General features: G+C 44.5%; 1 protein-coding gene across 12 annotated transcripts in view; it reads left to right on the top strand.

Moving 5' to 3' along the window:
• Positions 1-17,975, top strand: part of ARHGEF28 (Rho guanine nucleotide exchange factor 28) — a 343,837-nt gene that overhangs the window by 179,757 nt on the left and 146,105 nt on the right. For 10 of the 12 annotated variants that reach the window (XR_011562400.1, XM_070774543.1, XM_070774539.1 and 7 more), the window contains 2 exons: positions 3,937-3,989; positions 4,595-4,655. The exons of the other annotated variants lie outside the window; for them this stretch is intronic. Coding sequence is in view for 9 of the 10 variants with exons in the window: in XM_070774543.1 (XP_070630644.1) it covers positions 3,937-3,989; positions 4,595-4,655 (114 nt within the window). In the remaining variant the exon portion in view is untranslated. The remainder of the gene's footprint in view (positions 1-3,936; positions 3,990-4,594; positions 4,656-17,975) is intronic. 12 annotated transcript variants of the gene reach the window in all.

Here is a 17,975-nt window from a genome sequence, read left to right as displayed (position 1 = left end):
CACCCTGCTTGGTCCTGGAGATGCAAGTGATGGACTTAAATTGATTGGACCCAACCTTCCCAGTGCCTGTAGTCTTTTGGGAGAAGAGGATTCATTCCAAGACTGTGAACTACCCTGGGAGACCTTTTTTGGGCATTGGTGGGGCAGGAGAGCAAGCTGAGAGCATGACTCTTTTTTCCTTTGTGTTTTTGGTGCCGCCCTTCTTGTCTAACCCAGCTGGGGACTTGATTGTAGAGAGTTGAGCCTGAGGTAGGAGGGAAGCTGCAGTAGTTGTCTGGCTGCCTCTGATCCAGGTTCTTTTTGCTTCTTCCTGGGGTAGGGGTCAGCCGACACAGCAAATTGTAGTTGAAGAATACTGAGCAGCCCGTATTTTTGATGTAGCTTTCTCATTGCTTAAGTCTAACCTCTGTGGTCCCATTTCTCAAAAGGAGACAGTATGGTTTGTGCACAGAATTGAGATCTGTTAGGCTAATCTGTTTCTTAACAAGACATTGATATTAATCTTACAGCTACTCCATCCTGTGTTGAAAACCCTGTTTGCTGGTGCAGTGTCCCTGGTGAACATGAATATTAGAGATTACTTCTTGTTCTATTATAGTTTGGCAATAAAGAACATGTTTATGATGTTTGGTAAGTCTGATTTAGGAGGGGGTGATCTTTACTTCTGGGTGGGCCTTGAAGGCAAGATTCAGTAAGTAAGTGAAGTCGCTCAGTCGTATCCGACTCTTTGCGACCCCATGGACTGTAGCCTACCAGACTCCTCGGTCCATGGGATTTTCCAGGCAATTGTACTAGAGTGGATTGCCATTTCCTTCTCCAGGGGATCTTCCCAACCCAGGGATTGAACCTGGGTCTCTCGCATTGTAAACAGACGCTTTACTGTCTGAGCCACCAGGGTTAATAGGCCTTTAAAACAGAATAGCTTGGGTTTACTGATACCATTATCCGCTGAAGGTTGCTATAGCAATGAGTAGTTTGATTGCACTCTGCAATTGGTGGTGCAATGGCTGAGTGTAAAAGAATCCTAGGCATTTAGCAGAAACTCTGCTGGAGCAATTAAACTCCAGTGGAAGGAGTGCCAAATTCTTTAAAACCTCTAAGATGTAGTTCTGTATCATTCTAAATTAATTAAAGATACATTATTGTCACAAGTATTTTTAATGATTTTGAGATAAAGGCTTTATAGCTTTGAAAGTTCTTAAAATGATAAAGTACACATTCTATGAAGACATCTGTTTTAACATAGTTTGCACTATTTGCTTGAATATTGAACAGAATTGGTTTAGACTGGAAGGAAAATGTAGGCTGGCTGTATATGAAGATTAGCCTTTTGAGAGGGGCAGGGAGATGGAATCCAAACACCCCACAGGGGTGGACTCTGAACAGATTACCGGGTGAACACACCCTTTGTTGCTGCAGGTGGATTACCTGACAGAGATTTCTTCATCAGCAACCCTGAAAAAAATGTGTATTCTTCTTCTGAATCAGCGCTATGGGTGCAGAATTCTTTTGAGATGCAGAATTCGTATCATTTAAGAGTATGTGGTCTAAAATGGCTCTAAAGTAATATCCAGTGATGGGCAATAAAAATGTCTGTGGCTCTCTTGCTGTCAGAGCAGATGTGTCTGTTGAAACTTTAGTTCTAGTTTCTCTCCTTTTTTTTTTTTTTCTATTTTTAACATGTTGGTGGGTCACTGAATTTTTAGAGTTTGACTATATATATTTCACAACAGAAGACTTGCTGTGCTCTCATATGGTAAACACTATAGTAGGAGCTTCACATCAGTTTTCTGCATCTGTGCAGTAGGACGGAAACTTTCTCCTAACACAGTGTTTTGGACTTTGGTGCTTAAACAGCAGGCTTTTGAAGGGTGAAGTTGTCTCATTTTGACATTTCCATCAGCGGCCCTGTTGTTCTGCAGATGGTACTCTGCTGCCACCTGGAGGCCTTACTTGGGATGTGCATGTAAAGGTGGGCTGGGATGCTGGACAACAAAAGCTGGACGACAAAAGGCTGGGCATCAGTTACTGTCTTGTCCTTACTCCCTGTTGAGGTCAGTGGTCATGACTACATGAAATTGAAGCTATTGTCCTTTTCATTTTTCATCACAGAGGCTAATATACAGTATGAGTTCAAGAGCAATATATTGTGTGTGTGTGTGTGTGTGTGCTGGTCGCTCAGTTGTGTCCGACTCTTTGTAATCCCATAGACTGTAGCCCACCAGGCTCCTCTATCCATGGGGATTCTCCAGTCAAGAATACTGAAGTGGGTTTCCATGCCCTCCTTCAGGTCATCTTCCCAACCCAGGGATCAAACCCAGGTCTCCTGCATTGCAGGTGGATTCTTTACTGAGCCACCAAGGAAGCCCAAGAATACTGGTGTAGGTAGCCTATCCCTTCTCCAGGGAATCTTCCTGATACAGGAATCAAACCAGGGTCTCCTGCATTGCAGGCAAATTCTTTACCAGCTGAACTTCCAGGGAAGCCCCAATATACGCTGAAAAGTGAAAGTGAAAGTTGCTCAGTTGTGTCCGACTCTTTGTGACCCCATGGACTACACAGTCCATGAAATTCTCCAGGCCAGAATACTGGAGTTGGTAGCCTTTCTCTTCTCCAGGGGATCTTCTCAACCTAGGAATCGAACCCAGGTCTCCTGCATTGCAGGCAGCTTCTTTACCAGCTGAGATACTGGGGAAACCCCAATATACTGTGGTGGAGCGCAAATATCTTTTGAACTTGCTTAATGTAAAGCAGGTTCAAAGTTATTGTTATGCAGATTTAAAAAAACACATAATGACTTTGTGTTTGTTGACTTCTCTGCTCCATCCTAATGAAGACCTTAGACTTTTTCTAAGCAGAAATGTGGAAAGAGAGAACCAGCCTTGTTGCTAGGCAGGAAGAAGAGCCTGAATGAATCTACTCGGAGGTGTGAGACCTCTGTGCCTAACAGTAACAGGAGTGGCAGTAGAGGAGGGAATGCCTAGTTAATGCACCTGCCAGGAAAACTAGGGGCTCCCCAGAACTGGCATCCTGCAGAGCCCGGGGGGCAGAGAAGCAGAGGAGGGCCTGGGCCCAAGGTGTTATTATGCGAACACAAATCCTGGTTGAAGATCTCCATCCCACCGCCCTTGTTAGCAGTGCCGTCTCTTCTGTTCTCAGGCCCAAACCTGCTCTCGGTGCTTGCTTCAACCACAGTGGCTCTTGTTTACGGGCAACTGAGTATTTGGGAAGAGAACCAATCAGTCAAGACAGAGAAAAATACACCTTAAGTGGGCCTTCCTGTTCATCCCGGAACATCGTGAGCACTGATGCTTCCGGGAAAGCCTTTATGCAGAGCGTGGGCCCCCCGGGTGCCTGGGGCTGGTGAGGTGGAGCCGGGCACTGTCTGAGGTCCCAGCCCAAGGGCTGCGCTGATGTTTAAGGCTGTTCTTGACTCTAAACCATGGGCAAGGAAAGGCTGAACCTCGTCTAGAACGAGCTAGGCTCTTTTGAAACGTGAAGTCAGTGGTACTGGAGCAAAGAGAAGTGCGGGGTTTCCTCAGGTGGGTACGAGTCACATCCTTAGAACGGGTGCTGTATGGAGAAGCTTCGGTCAGCACGCGGCCTTCCTTCTGGGTTGGGGGGTTTGTTTGTTTAATGGTCATCGTCTTCCTCAGGATTTCCTGTGAGAGCTCCCGGGCTGGCTTGTTTACATCTTGGTCCCCACCAAGATAATAGCAGAGCGTGGGCTGTCAGTCATATGCTGCTCTGCGGAGTGTTTTAAGAAGCCAAATCTAGAACCAAGTTCCACACAGACAGCTCTGAGCAAATCATTTATATTTGTCATCTAGTTTCTCTTCCCTCCGCCTTTTTTCTTCTTCTTCCCTTTTTTTTTTTTTTTTAAATTTAAAGCATGTTCCTATCAGTGGATTCTGATGAGAATTATTCTTTTTGCAGAGATTAAGAATTCGGGGTGCAGCAGATCACCACCCGGGAAGGAGGGTGTAAAGGTAATGGTTCTCTGCCTGTTTTCCTCTTTGTTCTTCTCTCTGAAGTTGAAGTGGAAGTAAAGATCTGGTGCTAATACACACAGGAAAAACCCAAAGCAAGAAAAACTCAGGGATATGTCCCGAGACATGTTGCGAATAACTTGAATTATTACCTCTATCGAATTTTCGATCTCTACCCTTGATGACTACACCTGGCGGTCTTTCTGGGTTGTATATGTGTCTTGTCTATGCAAGATACTTGAATACATTTTCTAAAACTTTGTACCTGAAGATGGTATCTATAGATGTTTCCCAACAATGCGTCTTCAGAAATGAACCTGGGAGATATTCCCTGAATATAATATAGTCTATGGATGGCTTTTAGGCATGCTTCAGCTTGGTACAGATCCTTTGCTTACTTCGGGCTCTTAATACTAAGTACTTGTTAGTATTTAATACTAACTTAGTACAAACACTAAGACTTGTTTTTTCTGTTTACATATGGTGACATGTATAACATATCTTTCCTAATGTTTTCTTAGCTTGCTTTTTCATTTACAAAAATAAACATTAGTGTTAGCAAGTAAGTAACTTGTAAAAAACCGACCTGACTTCATCTTTTTCAGCGTGTGAAAAGCCCGGTGGTTCCACTGAATGAACATGAGGACCAGGAGAGGCTAGATTTGGGTATGTTCCAACATATGGCTTCCTCTGGCATTCATGTAGGGGTATCACAAACACAGGTATGCAGGGGACAAGAAGAAAATCTATTTAGAAATAAAATATTCCTTCCTGGGAGCCGCGTCTGTTTCTTGAAATGCATTTGAATCTCCATTTACAATCTAAAAAACAAATCAAAACAAAGGAAGGAATCCAAGCTTTTCCTGGACGGTTTTACTCTGAGCACGTGCTGGCTTGGAGCTGGTCGTATGTTACCCTGTTATCCCTATGAGCCAGGCACTACTAGCTTCTGTGTGTAGGTGGTATGACTGGGGCCACTGTGGAGAGTAAATGGAGGACTCGAGACTCATAGCTTCATCCACCTGGCCTCAGAATTCCCACGTTTACCTCTGTCCCCCTTTGATACCTGGTGAGGACCCCTTGGAACTGAGTCTGTGGGATCTTTCCCCCGGCCTCAGAAAAAGACCAGATGCTGACCCTGGGGCATGGATCTGACGTGGGTGTCATTTCAAAGGAAGCAGACATTCTCTTGGCAAGAGGAAGGTATTTCTTCCTGTGGCCCTGGGAATTCCCATCCGCTCACAGGCATCATAACTCAGCACTCTGCGAGGGATATCTCCCCACATCTCTTCCTCGAGCCTTTGCTGATTGTTCAGGGCTCATCAGGGCTCCATTCTTACCTTTTGAGTCAGAGCCTGATGAAGCTGTTGGGGGTTTGAGGATATGCACAGGCGGGGCCGTCAGCTGATGCCTCATTTGGGCACCTGAGAAGTGGGAAGCAGAGGATCGAGAAGTTTCTCAGTCAATTTCTTTAGGCTCAGGCTGCTGGGGCAGAGCAGCCTTGGGAGCTGCAGCGGGGTGGGGATCGGGGAAAGCAGGACACCTCCCTGGGTGAGAACCGAGGTGGGTGGGTGTGCCGAGTGGAGGGTGCAGGGGGCTCCCCGGGCAGTGTTTTCTCGCCTGGCAGGCACAGAGCAGAGCAATTAGGAAATCAGGGGAATAAAGCAGGGCAAGGGGGAAGCACCCCGCGTGCCAGTGGCTGTGCCACAGGCAGAGGTGGTTTCTGGATCTCCTTGCGTGAGGTGCCACTGAAATTTGGATAGAAACTAGACCATCCCCGGCGCTGTGCACTCTTTACTGTTTACGCTATGTAAGGTGTGCGTGTGCTAAGCTGTTTCCGTCATGTCTGACTCTTTGTCACCCTGTGGATGGTAGCCCGCCTGGCTCCTCTGTTCATGGGGTTTCTCTCGGCAAGAATACTGGAGTGAGTTGCCATGCCCTCCTCCAGGGGATCTTCCCAACCCAGGGATCGAACCCATGTCTCTTGTGTCTACTGCATTGGCATGCGGGTTCTTTACCCCTAGTGCCGCCTGGGAAGCTACGTAAGGTAAGAGGATAAGAGGAGTACTTTACTTCCAGAAGAGAGGGAGAGGAAGGAGAAGGGAAAACAGGCATGTCCACGTAGATGACTGTCGTGGGCCACCGAAGCCCAGGGTCCAGCCGCTGCTCATGCGTGCAGGATGTCTCCTCTCCAGATTGCATCATGCTTCCAGGAATGTTCGCTTTGAAGAATGTTTACCAAGACAAATTGCTGGTGGGGGGAGGAATGTTGGCTGGTAAAAGGATTGAGTAGCAGGATTATTTTAATTTTAGGCTCTAAACATTCACGCTCTTCTCAAATGGGTATCCGTACTGGGTAAGAAGATGCATGTTACGGAAACTAGTAACCTGATCGAATGGAAGTTTTTGTCAGTAGCATCATTGTGTCTGAGGAGGGGTGTGATGACGAGTTTGAGAGAGATGAGCCTGTATGCCTTTAATCTCGGTCATTTACGAGGAGGTCTGTGAATGGTTGTCCATTGTGCAGATTGTCTCTTGCTTTGTTGTTCATCGAAACTTGGTGGGTTAAAAAAATTACCTTATGTGAAGAATGTAATACCTTTTAAAAGAACCTTCTGAACAGACTCACAGACTTAGAGAATGAACTTACGGTTACTGCAGGGGTGGGAGGCGGGGAAGGTTGGGAGGAAGGGGTAGTTAGGGAGTTGGAGATCAACATGAACACACCACTCTATTTAAAATGGGTAACGAACAAGGACCTAGCGTATAGCACAGGAGAACTCTGCTCAATGTTATGTGGCAGCCTGGATGGGAGGGGAGTTTGGGGAAGAATGGATACGTGTATATGTTTGGCTGAGTCACTCTGCTGTCCACCGGAAACTATCACAACACTGTTAATCATCTATACTTCAATATAAAATTTTAAAAAAGTAAAAAAAAAAAAAAAGTAAAAGAACCTTTGAGACAGAAGAGGGCAGCAAGCAGTGAGCAAGAGTCAGGTGGTAAGCTGCTGTCTGGAACCAGAAACGGCTTTTTCCCGGGGCCGCTTCCAAACTGCTTTACTTCGTATGTGAAGCTGATCTTGTGCTTATTCTCTGAGGTGGTGGGGATTGCTGTGGGGTTGAGGTGCATTTCTTGGCTGCCTTGTAGTATTCAAAGCAGTGTGACGTGAGTTTAGTGTGATCTCGTCAATGATGTCAGTGCTGTTCCGGTGGAAATTTCTGTGACGATGGACGCGTTCTGTATTTGCACTGTTCAGATCCAGCCAGTGGCCACGTATGTCAGTATAGCGTGTGATGTGTGAGCAGTGTGACTGAGGAACTGCCTCGGACTACAGCTCTTGCACTGGACAGGGAAGATCCAGAGGAGGTTTCCTGTGTACTGTTGTTGGTGCATCAGAGCATGGACAACCACCTCGACGTTAGTTTATACGCTGAAGATGACTGCTCATGGGAGGAATAATGTCTCCGGTGGGTAGTAGGTGGTAACCCCATCCAAGCCAGTGCCTCTGAGGTGCGTCAGCAGTGAGTCATGATACTGACGTTACATTTATGGTGAGTCCAGAAGCGAAGGCCCCACTCTGTGTGGATATTGTGCAGTCTTGACCTTTTGCTCAGAGGGGAGAGTGTGAGTTGAGGGCCGGGGTCTGACTGTTATGCTGCCGTCGTGAAGAGTAGGACTCTTTGGCGTATGGCGCCTTCACACTCTGGGCAGGTGGGATGCAGTAGAGGGCAAAGCATTTGGAGCAAAAGAAAGAGAGAAGGTAGATGAAATGGGTCCATATGGAAATTAAAAAGGAAGAAGGGGTCTGTTTGGCTTGAGGATACAGGGCTAAATGTGATTAAGAAATCGAAGCTTAACAGTGGGCCGCTGTGAGTGTTATGCAAGGAGACGGGATGTGAACGTGGAGCAGGAAGCATGGCCCTCCTTGGGAAGTACAGTGGGGAGGGTGAATGTCTGCTGCTTGTTGGAAACCCAGCTACCAACAAAGATGCGTTAGACCAGCTCTGGATTGGCAAAGCTGGAAACGACTTGCTTAGTTGTTTATTGTAGTTTAAAAGCAAACTTTACTTTTGAAAGGTTGAATCAAAAAATAAAAACATGTGCCTGGTAAGAAACTAAGATTTCTGGTTGAAAGTTAAGTTCACGACTGAGTACTGTGAAGCAAGAACGCCAGTGTCTTAGGTGGATTATGGAAGCCCCGGGAGGTGACACGCCCCTCTCAGCAAGTGATCTTCCAGTGTGAGTGAGCTTGTATATGACAGCCCAGATTTGAAACTGATTTTCCTGCAGTCATTTATCAGCTATTGTTTACATTCAGTTCGTTGCGTCTAACCATTTGCGACCCCATGGACTGCAGCACGCCAGGCTTCCCTGTCCATCACCAACTCCCGGAGCTTACGCAAACTCATGTCCATCGAGTTGGTGATGCCACCAACCATCTCATCCTCTGTCGTCCCCTTCTCCTCCTGCCTTCAATCTGTTTGCATTGGACTAAAGATAATTTGTTGAAGTTTACTAAAGCTGTAGGTTATATGAACATTTGGATGGAAAAAAATGAAGGCTTGGTAAGACTGACATGTTAAGACAAGAGCTCTGTGAGCATGCTTAACTTTCCCTACAGGGGCAGGTCATAGGGAGGTAGGGTCACTTGGGGACATGGTGATGGAATTGACTGGTGTCATCTTTCTGCCTGGGGAGTCCTGGTACCTGAAGCTCTGGGTGTGAAGCAGCTCCTTATCTACTGTTTGGCAAGTGGAGAGTGCTGCTGCTGCTGCTAAGTTGCTTCAGTCATGTCCAACTCTATGCAACCCCATAGACGGCAGCCCATCAGGCTCCCCCGTCCCTGGGACTCTCCAGGCAAGACCACTGGAGTGGGTTGCCATTTCCTTCTCCAATGCATGAAAGTGAAAAGTGAAAGTGAAGTCGCTCAGTCGTGCCCGACTCTTAGTGACCCCATGGACTGCAACCTACCAGGCTCCTCCGTCCATGGGAGCCTGATGCAAATGCTTGGGATTTTAAGCATGATAGTGTGCTAAATGGAGCTTTCCTGATGGCTCAGATGGTAAAGAATCTGTCAGCAATGTGGGAGATCTAGGTGGTTTGATCCCTGGGTCGGAAAGATCCCCTAGAGAAGAGAATGGCTACCCACTTCAGTATCCTTGACTGGAGAATTCCATGGAGCCTGATGGGCTACAGTCCATGGGATTACAAAGAATTGGACACGACTGAGTGACTAATACACACATTGTGCTAAATAAGCCTTTCAGAAGAAATAACTTTCTCTTTTGTATACAGAAGTAATAACTTCTCACAGTAGAAAACGCTGAAGTTTCAGAAAGAATAGAAAACAAGAAATCACTCCTATAGTTCTGCCACCCCCAAAGCAGCTGCTGCTAGATTTGGGTATGTGTACTACTAGTATTGTCCCTGTGCATCTGTGTTTTTTGCATGAAGTCTTCATTTCATGCAAAGATGGGCTCGATAAAGGACAGAAATGGTATGGACCTAACAGAAGCAGAAGATATTAAGAAGAGGTGGCAAGAATACACAGAAGAACTGTACAAAAAAAATCTTCACGACCCAGATAATCATGATGGTGTGATCACTGACCTAGAGCCAGACATCCTGGAATGTGAAGTCAAGTGGGCCTTGGAAAGCATCACTACGAACAAAGCTAGTGGAGGTGATGGAATTCCAGTTGAGCTATTTCAAATCCTGAAAGATGATGCTGTGAAAGTGCTGCACTCAATATGCCAGCAAATCTGGAAAACTCAGCAGTGGCCACAGGACTGGAAAAGATCAGTTTTCATTCCAATCCCAAAGAAAGGCAATGCCAAAGAATGCCCAAACTACCGCACAATTGCACTCATCTCACATGCTAGTAAAGTAATGCTCAAAATTCTCTAAGCCAGGCTTCAGCAATATGTGAACCGTGAACTTCCTGATGTTCAAGCTGGTTTTAGAAAAGGCAGAGGAACCAGAGATCAAATTGCCAACATCCGCTGGATCATGGAAAAAGCAAGAGAGTTCCAGAAAAACATCTATTTCTGCTTTATTGACTATGCCAAAGCCTTTGACTGTGTGGATCACAATAAACGGTGGAAAATTCTTCAAGAGATGGGAATACCAGACCACCTGACCTGCCTCTTGAGAAATTTGTATGCAGGTCAGGAAGCAAGAGTTAGAACTGGACATGGAACAACAGACTGGTTCCAAATAGGAAAAGGAGTACGTCAAGGCTGTATATTGTCACCCTGCATATTTAACTTATATGCAGAGTACATTATGAGAAACGCTGGACTGGAAGAAACACAAGCTGGAATCAAGATTGCCAGGAGAAATATCAATAACCTCATATATGCAGATGACACCACCCTTATGGCAGAAAGTGAAGAGGAACTAAAAAGCCTCTTGATGAAAGTAAAAGTGGAGAGTGAAAAAGTTGGCTTAAAGCTCAACATTCAGAAAATGAAGATCATGGCATCAGGTCCCATCACTTCATGGGAAATAGATGGGGAAACAGTGTCAGACTTTATTTTTCTGGGCTCCAGAATCACTGCAGATGGTAACTGCAGCCATGAAATTAAAAGACGCTCCTTGGAAGGAAAGTTATGACCAACCTAGATAGCATATTCAAAAGCAGAGACATTACTTTGCCAACAAAGGTCCGTCTAGTCAAGGCTATGGTTTTTCCAGTGGTCATGTATGGATGTGAGAGTTGGACTGTGAAGAAGGCTGAGCACCGAAGAATTGATGCTTTTGAACTGTGGTGTTGGAGAAGACTCTTGAGAGTCCCTTGGACTGCAAGGAGATCCAACCAGTCCATTCTGAAGGAGATCAGCCCTGGGATTTCTTTGGAAGGACTGATGCTAAAACTGAAACTCCAGTACTTTGGCCACCTCATGTGAAGAGTTGACTCATTGGAAAAGACTGATGCTGGGAGGGATTGGGGGCAGGAGGAGAAGGGGACGACAGAGGATGAGATGGCTGGATGGCATCACTGACTCGATGGACATGAGTCTGGGTGAACTCCGGGAGTTGGTGATGGACAGGAGGCCTGGAGTGCTGCGATTCATGGGGTCGCAAAGCGTCGGACACGACTGAGCGACTGAACTGAACTGATGTTTTTTTTACATAGTTGTGATCATGTAAACAATAGGATTGTGTGTCCTGTTTTTTCACGTTAGATTATATGCCATATGGAAAGCTACATGTTAGAAGGTAGCTGAAAATAATGCTGTACATTTTTTCTACTAAAAATGTGAATTACTTTTTTAAAAAGAGAAGATGTCATAGATTCTCCCTGTAAGTGTTTGAAAGTGTTAGTTGCCCAGTCGTGTCTGACTCTCTTGCAAACCCATGGATTGTACCTGCCAGGCTCCTCTGTCCATGGAATTCTCCAGGCAGGAATACTGGAGTGGGTAGCCATTCGTTTCTCCGGGGGATCTTCCCAACCTAGGGACTGTAGCTGGGTCTTTTGCACTGAAAACAGATTCTTTACTATCTGAGCCACCATAAATGTTTATTGGCTAAGAAAAAAGAAACCTCAGACCCTCCCTTTTATAATATAATTGTTGATTTTACAGAGTGGCCCAATTGTCAGTACATGCTGGAGGCTCAAGTCCCAGTTATTTATTAATACCCTGGGTCACTTCATTGCTGTTATTGTTTGTTGAAAGTGAAGTGAAAGTGTTAGTTGCTCAGTTGTGTCTAACTCTTTTGCAAACCCATGGAATGTAGCTCACCAGGCTCCTCTGTCCATGGAATTTTCCAGGCAGGAATACTGAGTGGGTTGTCATTTCCTTCTCCAGGGGATCTCCCGACCCAGGGAGTGAACCCAGGTCTTCTGCATTGCAAGCAGATTCTTTACTGTCGAGCCACCAGGGAATCTGATGTGTAATGAGAAAACCTCTCAGTGCGTGTTGGGACTGGCAAGGTGGGCACTGGCAGAAGATGAACCAGAGCTGAATGTGGAAGGAAGCCTAACATGATGCCAAAAAAACCTTATCCAGATGAATTGGGACGAGGAGGCACAAGCAGAAACAAACGATAGGAAATGAGGTGTTTCAGGGTGCGCAGCCCAGCCAACGCAGACTGGACGGAGGAAGATGGAGCACCTGCACAAAAAGCTTAGGAAAACATCACCAAAGAGTAACTGGGAGAAAATGATTGGAAGATGCAAAGAAGAGTCCCTGTAGAACAAAATGTCAGGGGCTGTGCAGACTCTTTATCTGAGACCTGCATTTGTGGATATATCTGGGAGAGTCCAAGGCCCATGGATTTGGGTGGTGAGCTGGGTGGAGACAGCGCAGTCAGTAGTACTCGTCTGGCAAATCACTAATCAGTAGGACTAATTAGGTTAGTCTTTTCTTCTTATACTAAGTGAAAGTTTGTAAATGGAATTGAAGCTACTAAGCTATAAATACTTTGGCCACCTCATGCGAAGAGTTGACTCATTGGAAAAGACCCTGATGCTGGGAGGGATTGGGGGCAGGAGGAGAAGGGGACGACAGAGGATGAGATGGCTGGATGGCAACACCGACTCGGTGGACATGAGTTTGAGTGAACTCCGGGAGCTGGTGATGGACAGGGAGGCCTGGCGTGCTGCGATTCATGGGGTTGCAAAGAGTCGGACACGACTGAGCGACTGAACTGAAGCTATAAAAGCTTATAAAGAGCAATTTAAAATTGTTTGGAAACATCTCAAAACTTTTATCTTCAGAAACGAGATCTAAAATGTGCAATCTTAAGATCTAGGACTCATGTCACTGGAAGCCGGCCCTCTCTCGTAGCTGTTGTTCAGTTGCTCAGTTGTGTCCGACTTTTTGCGACCTCAAGGACTGCAGCACGCCAGGTTCCCTGTCCTTCACTGTCTCCCCGAGTTTGCTCAAACTCATATCAGTTGAGTCAGTGGACTTCAGCATCCATCCTTCCAGTGGATATTCAGTCCTTTAGGATAGACTGGTTTGATCTCCTTGCTGTCCAAGAGACTCTCAAGAGCCTTTTCCAGCACCACAGTTTGAAAACATGAATTCTTAGTGCTCAGCCTTCTTTATGGTCCAACTCTCACATCCATGACTACTGGAAAGCCACAGCTTTGCTTTGTCGGCAAAATGATGTCTCTGCTTTTTAATACACTGTCTGGGTTTATCATAGCTTTTCTTCCAAGGAGCAGCATCTTTTTAATCTCATGGCTGCAGTCACCATTCACAGTAATTTTGGAGCCCAAGAAAATAAAATCTGTCACTGTCTTTTAGTTATTATTATTTAGTAACACATGTACCTATGTTGAGATCTCAAAACTGTTGCATGAAATGTGGAAGAAAAAGGAAAAAAGGGAGAGGGGGTAACCTTAGCAAAGCTGTTAGCCTTCTGAAAAATAGTTTTAAGCCTAATTTCTTGCAGGTTTCTATACCCCAGGCTATAAGAATTTTGGGTAGATTCCTTGTTTTCTTCATTTAATTCTTTTCATTTCTTTTTGCGTGGGGGGCGGGCATCATCTTTCTACCACAAACCAAAGCTTACCAGTGTTTTGGTTTTGAAATAAAGGAGCTAGGACTGGAGAAATCTCGAGATGACCACTGGAATGCAAAGTTATTTGTAAAAGTTTGGATTCGAATTTTATTCCTTTTGTTCACTTCAATGAAAATTTCTTCTTGCAGTTGTTGAGGTTTTAAAAATTGGTTTTGGTAGAAGAAATTGCCGACTTATTGGAATTGTGCTGAGTGCTATAAGCTGAGGTTGGCTCTCTTATCACGAGTGTTCTGCCTTCTCTACTTGTGGTTTCATTGTTTGAATAAAATTCTCCTTGTGGAATGCAAATAAAGCACTTTTCTTTAAATTAGACAATGGGAATATTTATTGATAGACTTTTATCCCATAAGTTAAAAGAGAACTTTGGGATTATCAAGTTAATTAATACTACAGAGTAGGAAGTGTGAAGGAACTAAAGCCTTACAGTAGGTGTAATGTCTTCATGTGATGGTCTTATAATTTATCATAGTTGCATAGTTGCTTTTTTTTTTTTAATAAGTGCAGAGTCTAGGAAGCTGTCTGGTCCAACGATAGGTCTAATGTTCTGCCTATTTTTTGCTCATAACTATGTGTTTAAAAACATAAAGCAAAATGAAAGTGAGTTAAGATTAGGCATTGCTAGTTAATCTAAGCACTGTCTTATCTGAACTCTCTCTGCGCACTGGAATTACCTTGAGGCTTTAACAAATAATCCTGGAGCCCTGGTCCCGCCTGCAGAGAGGTCAGACTTAATTGGCCTGAAGTGCAAACCTGTGTTTCAGGAGTTCTAAAAGCTCCCCTAGCTGATTCTCAGATACAGCCGAGATTGAGAACCATGACAAAGCTCCTTAAGGGAGCCCTGCTCTGCTGAAATCACTCCTGACTTACTGGATTTTCAGTATTTTTGAAATCAGAGAAGTGTGGTTCTACTTTGATTTCAATTGTTTACAAAAACAATTAATGGGAGCCCATTTCTTGTAGGTTTTCAGGCTTTGAATGATTATCACCATCAATATCATTGTAGATCTAAGGGAAAGGTAAAAAATAAAAAATACATTGAAAAAGTTACCTAACTAGTTGAACCGAAATGAAATGATTAAGCCTTTAAAGATTCTTTTTAAACATTAGGAAGAAATCAAGCGATTGTATTTGCTGTCATGTTCACTTATTGGACTTAGAGGTGTACAGATTGGAATGAAGGGAGTGGGTGGCTGTGTCCGCTGATGTCGAGAGGGCATTGCAAGGAGCCCTGATGTTTGACAGTGGTACCAACCTAGCTGCTGTCGCTGTCGCTGTTGTTAGTTGCTGTCATGTCTGACTCTTCGCGACCCCATGAACTGTAGCCTGCCAGGCTCCTCTGTCCATGGGATTTTCCAGGCAAGAATACTGCAGTGGGTTGTCATTTCCTTCTCCAGGGGATCTTCCCAACTCAGGAATCGAACCCACATCTCCTGCATTGGAAGGCATTGGCAGGTGGATTCTTCACCACTGAGCCACCAGGGAAACCCAGTTGTAGTGTATTCTAAATGGCCTTTTTCTTTCATCTCACAAACTAACTTAATTTCTGAAATGTAATCAAGGAGAGGAAAAAATGGCAGTTCTTTCTCTGAAACCTAAATTTTTTAATTCTCCAGAATAGGATCCTCAACTCTAAGTAAACCAGCTTAGTGAACAATTCCATAGCTTCTATCCCTAAAGATGCTATTTTGATTAAATCAAACAATTATAAATTTCAAATAAGCATAAAATCTTAAGGGAACTATACCTACTTTATAAAACATGGAACAAATGAAAGATATGGAATATATTCTGGAAGTGGTATTTGTAAATGCTTTGTATGGGAAGTTAAATTTCTACTTAGGGATTTTGTCTCCTTTTCTTTGGTTGAAACACTTTAGAATACCTGTGTGTACAGACACTTTATGAAAGAATCATCCATACAGAGAAATCCTTGAGTTTTGGGCTTGATGGCGGTGTCAGTGTGTTTGCGTGAGTTTAGGCTTGCTGAGTGTGTGTGTGTGCGTGCTGAGTCATTTCAGTCATGTCCAACTCTGTGCGACCCTATAGTCTATAGCCCGACAGGCTCCAATGTCCATGGGATTCTCCAGGCAAGAATACTGGCATGGGTTGCCATGCCCTCCTCCAGGGGATCTTCCTGCCCAGGGATTGAACCTACATCTCCCTCATCAGCAGATGAGTTCTTTACCACTGTTGCCACCAGGAAAGCCCCCAGGCTTGCTGAATACCCAGTGGTTAATGCCTTAAGGGCAATTAAGGAAGGTACTTAAGGGCGATTAAGATTCTAGACTTCCCCGATGACTCAGACGGTAAAGCGTCTGCCTGCAATGCGGGAGACCCGGGTTCGATCCCTGGGTCGGGAAGATCCCCTGGAGAAGGAAATGGCAATCCACTCCAGTACTCTTGCCTGGAAAATTCCATGGACAGAGGAGCCGTGTAGGCTACAGTCCATGGGGTTGCAAAGAGTCGGACATGACTGAGCGACTTCACTCACTCACTCACTTTCATTGCCAGCAGTACAAGCTCTAACAGTTTTTTGGGACAATTTGCTGTAACTTTCAGTGTGCCTAATTTGGAAGACATTTTTATGTTGTTCTTCACCATAGGAGATTCTGCTGAAGAGTATGTGTAGAGGGAAGAAGTGAAGCAATCAGCTGTCGAATAGGAGATCCAGTGGAAAATAGTCTGTTGTTCCTTCATAATATTTAAAATAACAAGCAGAAAAACAGAATAAAGAATGAAATTAAAGGTGTCTAGAATTTTAAAGCAAGTGTTGAGTAAGCAAGCTGGGCTTCATCCACGTTCTTGAGATTTAGGTGCTGTTAGGTTTCTGCTGATCTCAGTGAGGTAGCCTTACCTGCCCCACCAGTGCCCAATAAGGGCTTCCCACTGGGGCTAACTCTGGGGAGCATATTAACCCCCAAAATCACAGTGTTTCTGAGAAGTTAAAATTATTTTCCACAGATAATCTTTTAATGTCTAATTCGTTTCCTCAGAGTTACATGGTAACGTCATGTAAGAACTTAAGTAAAGGGAAATAGAGTTTTATTCTGTGTATCTGAATAAGCAATGCAGACTTGCTTTGAGCATACATTCCACAAATATTTAATGAACATAGATTCTGTACTTTTTGCCCCCATTGTTTAAAACATTTTTACATTTTGTTCCATAGAACAGTTTTAGATTTATGGTAAAGTTGCAAAGGTAGTTCAGAGAGTTCCCATATCCCCAGCCCTCTAGACCACCTAATTGTTGTTGTTCAGTCATTAAGTTGGGTCTGCTCTTTGCGACCCGATGGACTGCAGCACACCAGGCTACCCTGTCCCCCACTATTTCCTAGAGTTTGCTCAGGTTCACGTCCATTGAGTCAGTGATGCTATCTAACCATCACATCCCTCTGCTGCCCTCTTCTCCTTTTGCCTTCAGTCTTTCCCAGCATCAAGGTCAAGGTCTTTCCCAATGAGATCCCCCACTCTCCCTTATTATTAAACATCATATGTTATTATCATGATAAATTTTTTAGAATTAATGAGCCAACTTTGATACATAATTACTGACTAAAGTCCATCCTTTATTTAGATCTTACACAACTGAGCGACTTCACTTTCACTTTTCACTTTCCTGCACTGGAGAAGGAAATGGCAACCCACTCCAGTGTTCTTGCCTGGAGAATCCCAGGGACGGGGGAGCCTGGTGGGCTGCCATCCATGGGGTCGCACAGAGTCAGACACGACTGAAGCGACTTAGCAGCAGCAGCAGCAGTTTTTATCTTAGTTTCCATTTTGCTGCCCCAGGATATCATATTACATTTAGTTGTTGTGTTTCCTTAGGTTCCCTTTGGCTGTGAGAGTTTCTCAGACTTGTTTTTGATGATCTTGACAGTTTTGAGGTATACTGGTCAGGTATTCTATAAAATGTCCCTCAGTTGGTGATCCCTATCATTTAACTGGAGTCATGGATTTGGGGAGGAAAACCACCGAGGTAAAGTGCCATTTCCATCACATTGTATCAGGGGTATAGAATATCAACAGTCACAGACCTGTCATTGCTGATGGTGACCTTGATTACCTGGTGGAGCTAGTATTTGTCAGGTTTCTCCACTGTAAAGCTGCTCTTCCCTACTCCTCTTCCCGTAGTGTGTTCTTTGGAAGGAAGTCATGATGTACAGGAGTGAGGACTTCTCTGTATGCTTCCCTGTGGGCGGAGTACCCACCTGTACTATTTGAAGTTCTTCTCCATGGGAGATGTGAATCCTTTTGCTTATTTGTTCAAGCATTTATGTCAGTGTGAATTCATGGATCTTTATTTTAAATTTGGGGTAGTGACCTCGTGCTACACTGTTCAGAGTGTTTTAGCTTTGGCAACGAGGGACTCTCTCAGTTGACTTCTGTGTGCTTTCTACACATTCCTGTCATTTTTTGTTTTTGCTTTTATGGTGTTGAACATATTCTT

The sequence above is a fragment of the Bos indicus genome, chromosome 20, assembly GCF_029378745.1.
Source record: "Bos indicus isolate NIAB-ARS_2022 breed Sahiwal x Tharparkar chromosome 20, NIAB-ARS_B.indTharparkar_mat_pri_1.0, whole genome shotgun sequence".
In the NCBI taxonomy this organism is placed as follows: domain Eukaryota; kingdom Metazoa; phylum Chordata; class Mammalia; order Artiodactyla; family Bovidae; genus Bos; species Bos indicus.
The sequence above is the reverse complement of the archived record's forward strand: the minus strand, read 5'-3'. Positions and strand labels throughout refer to the sequence as shown.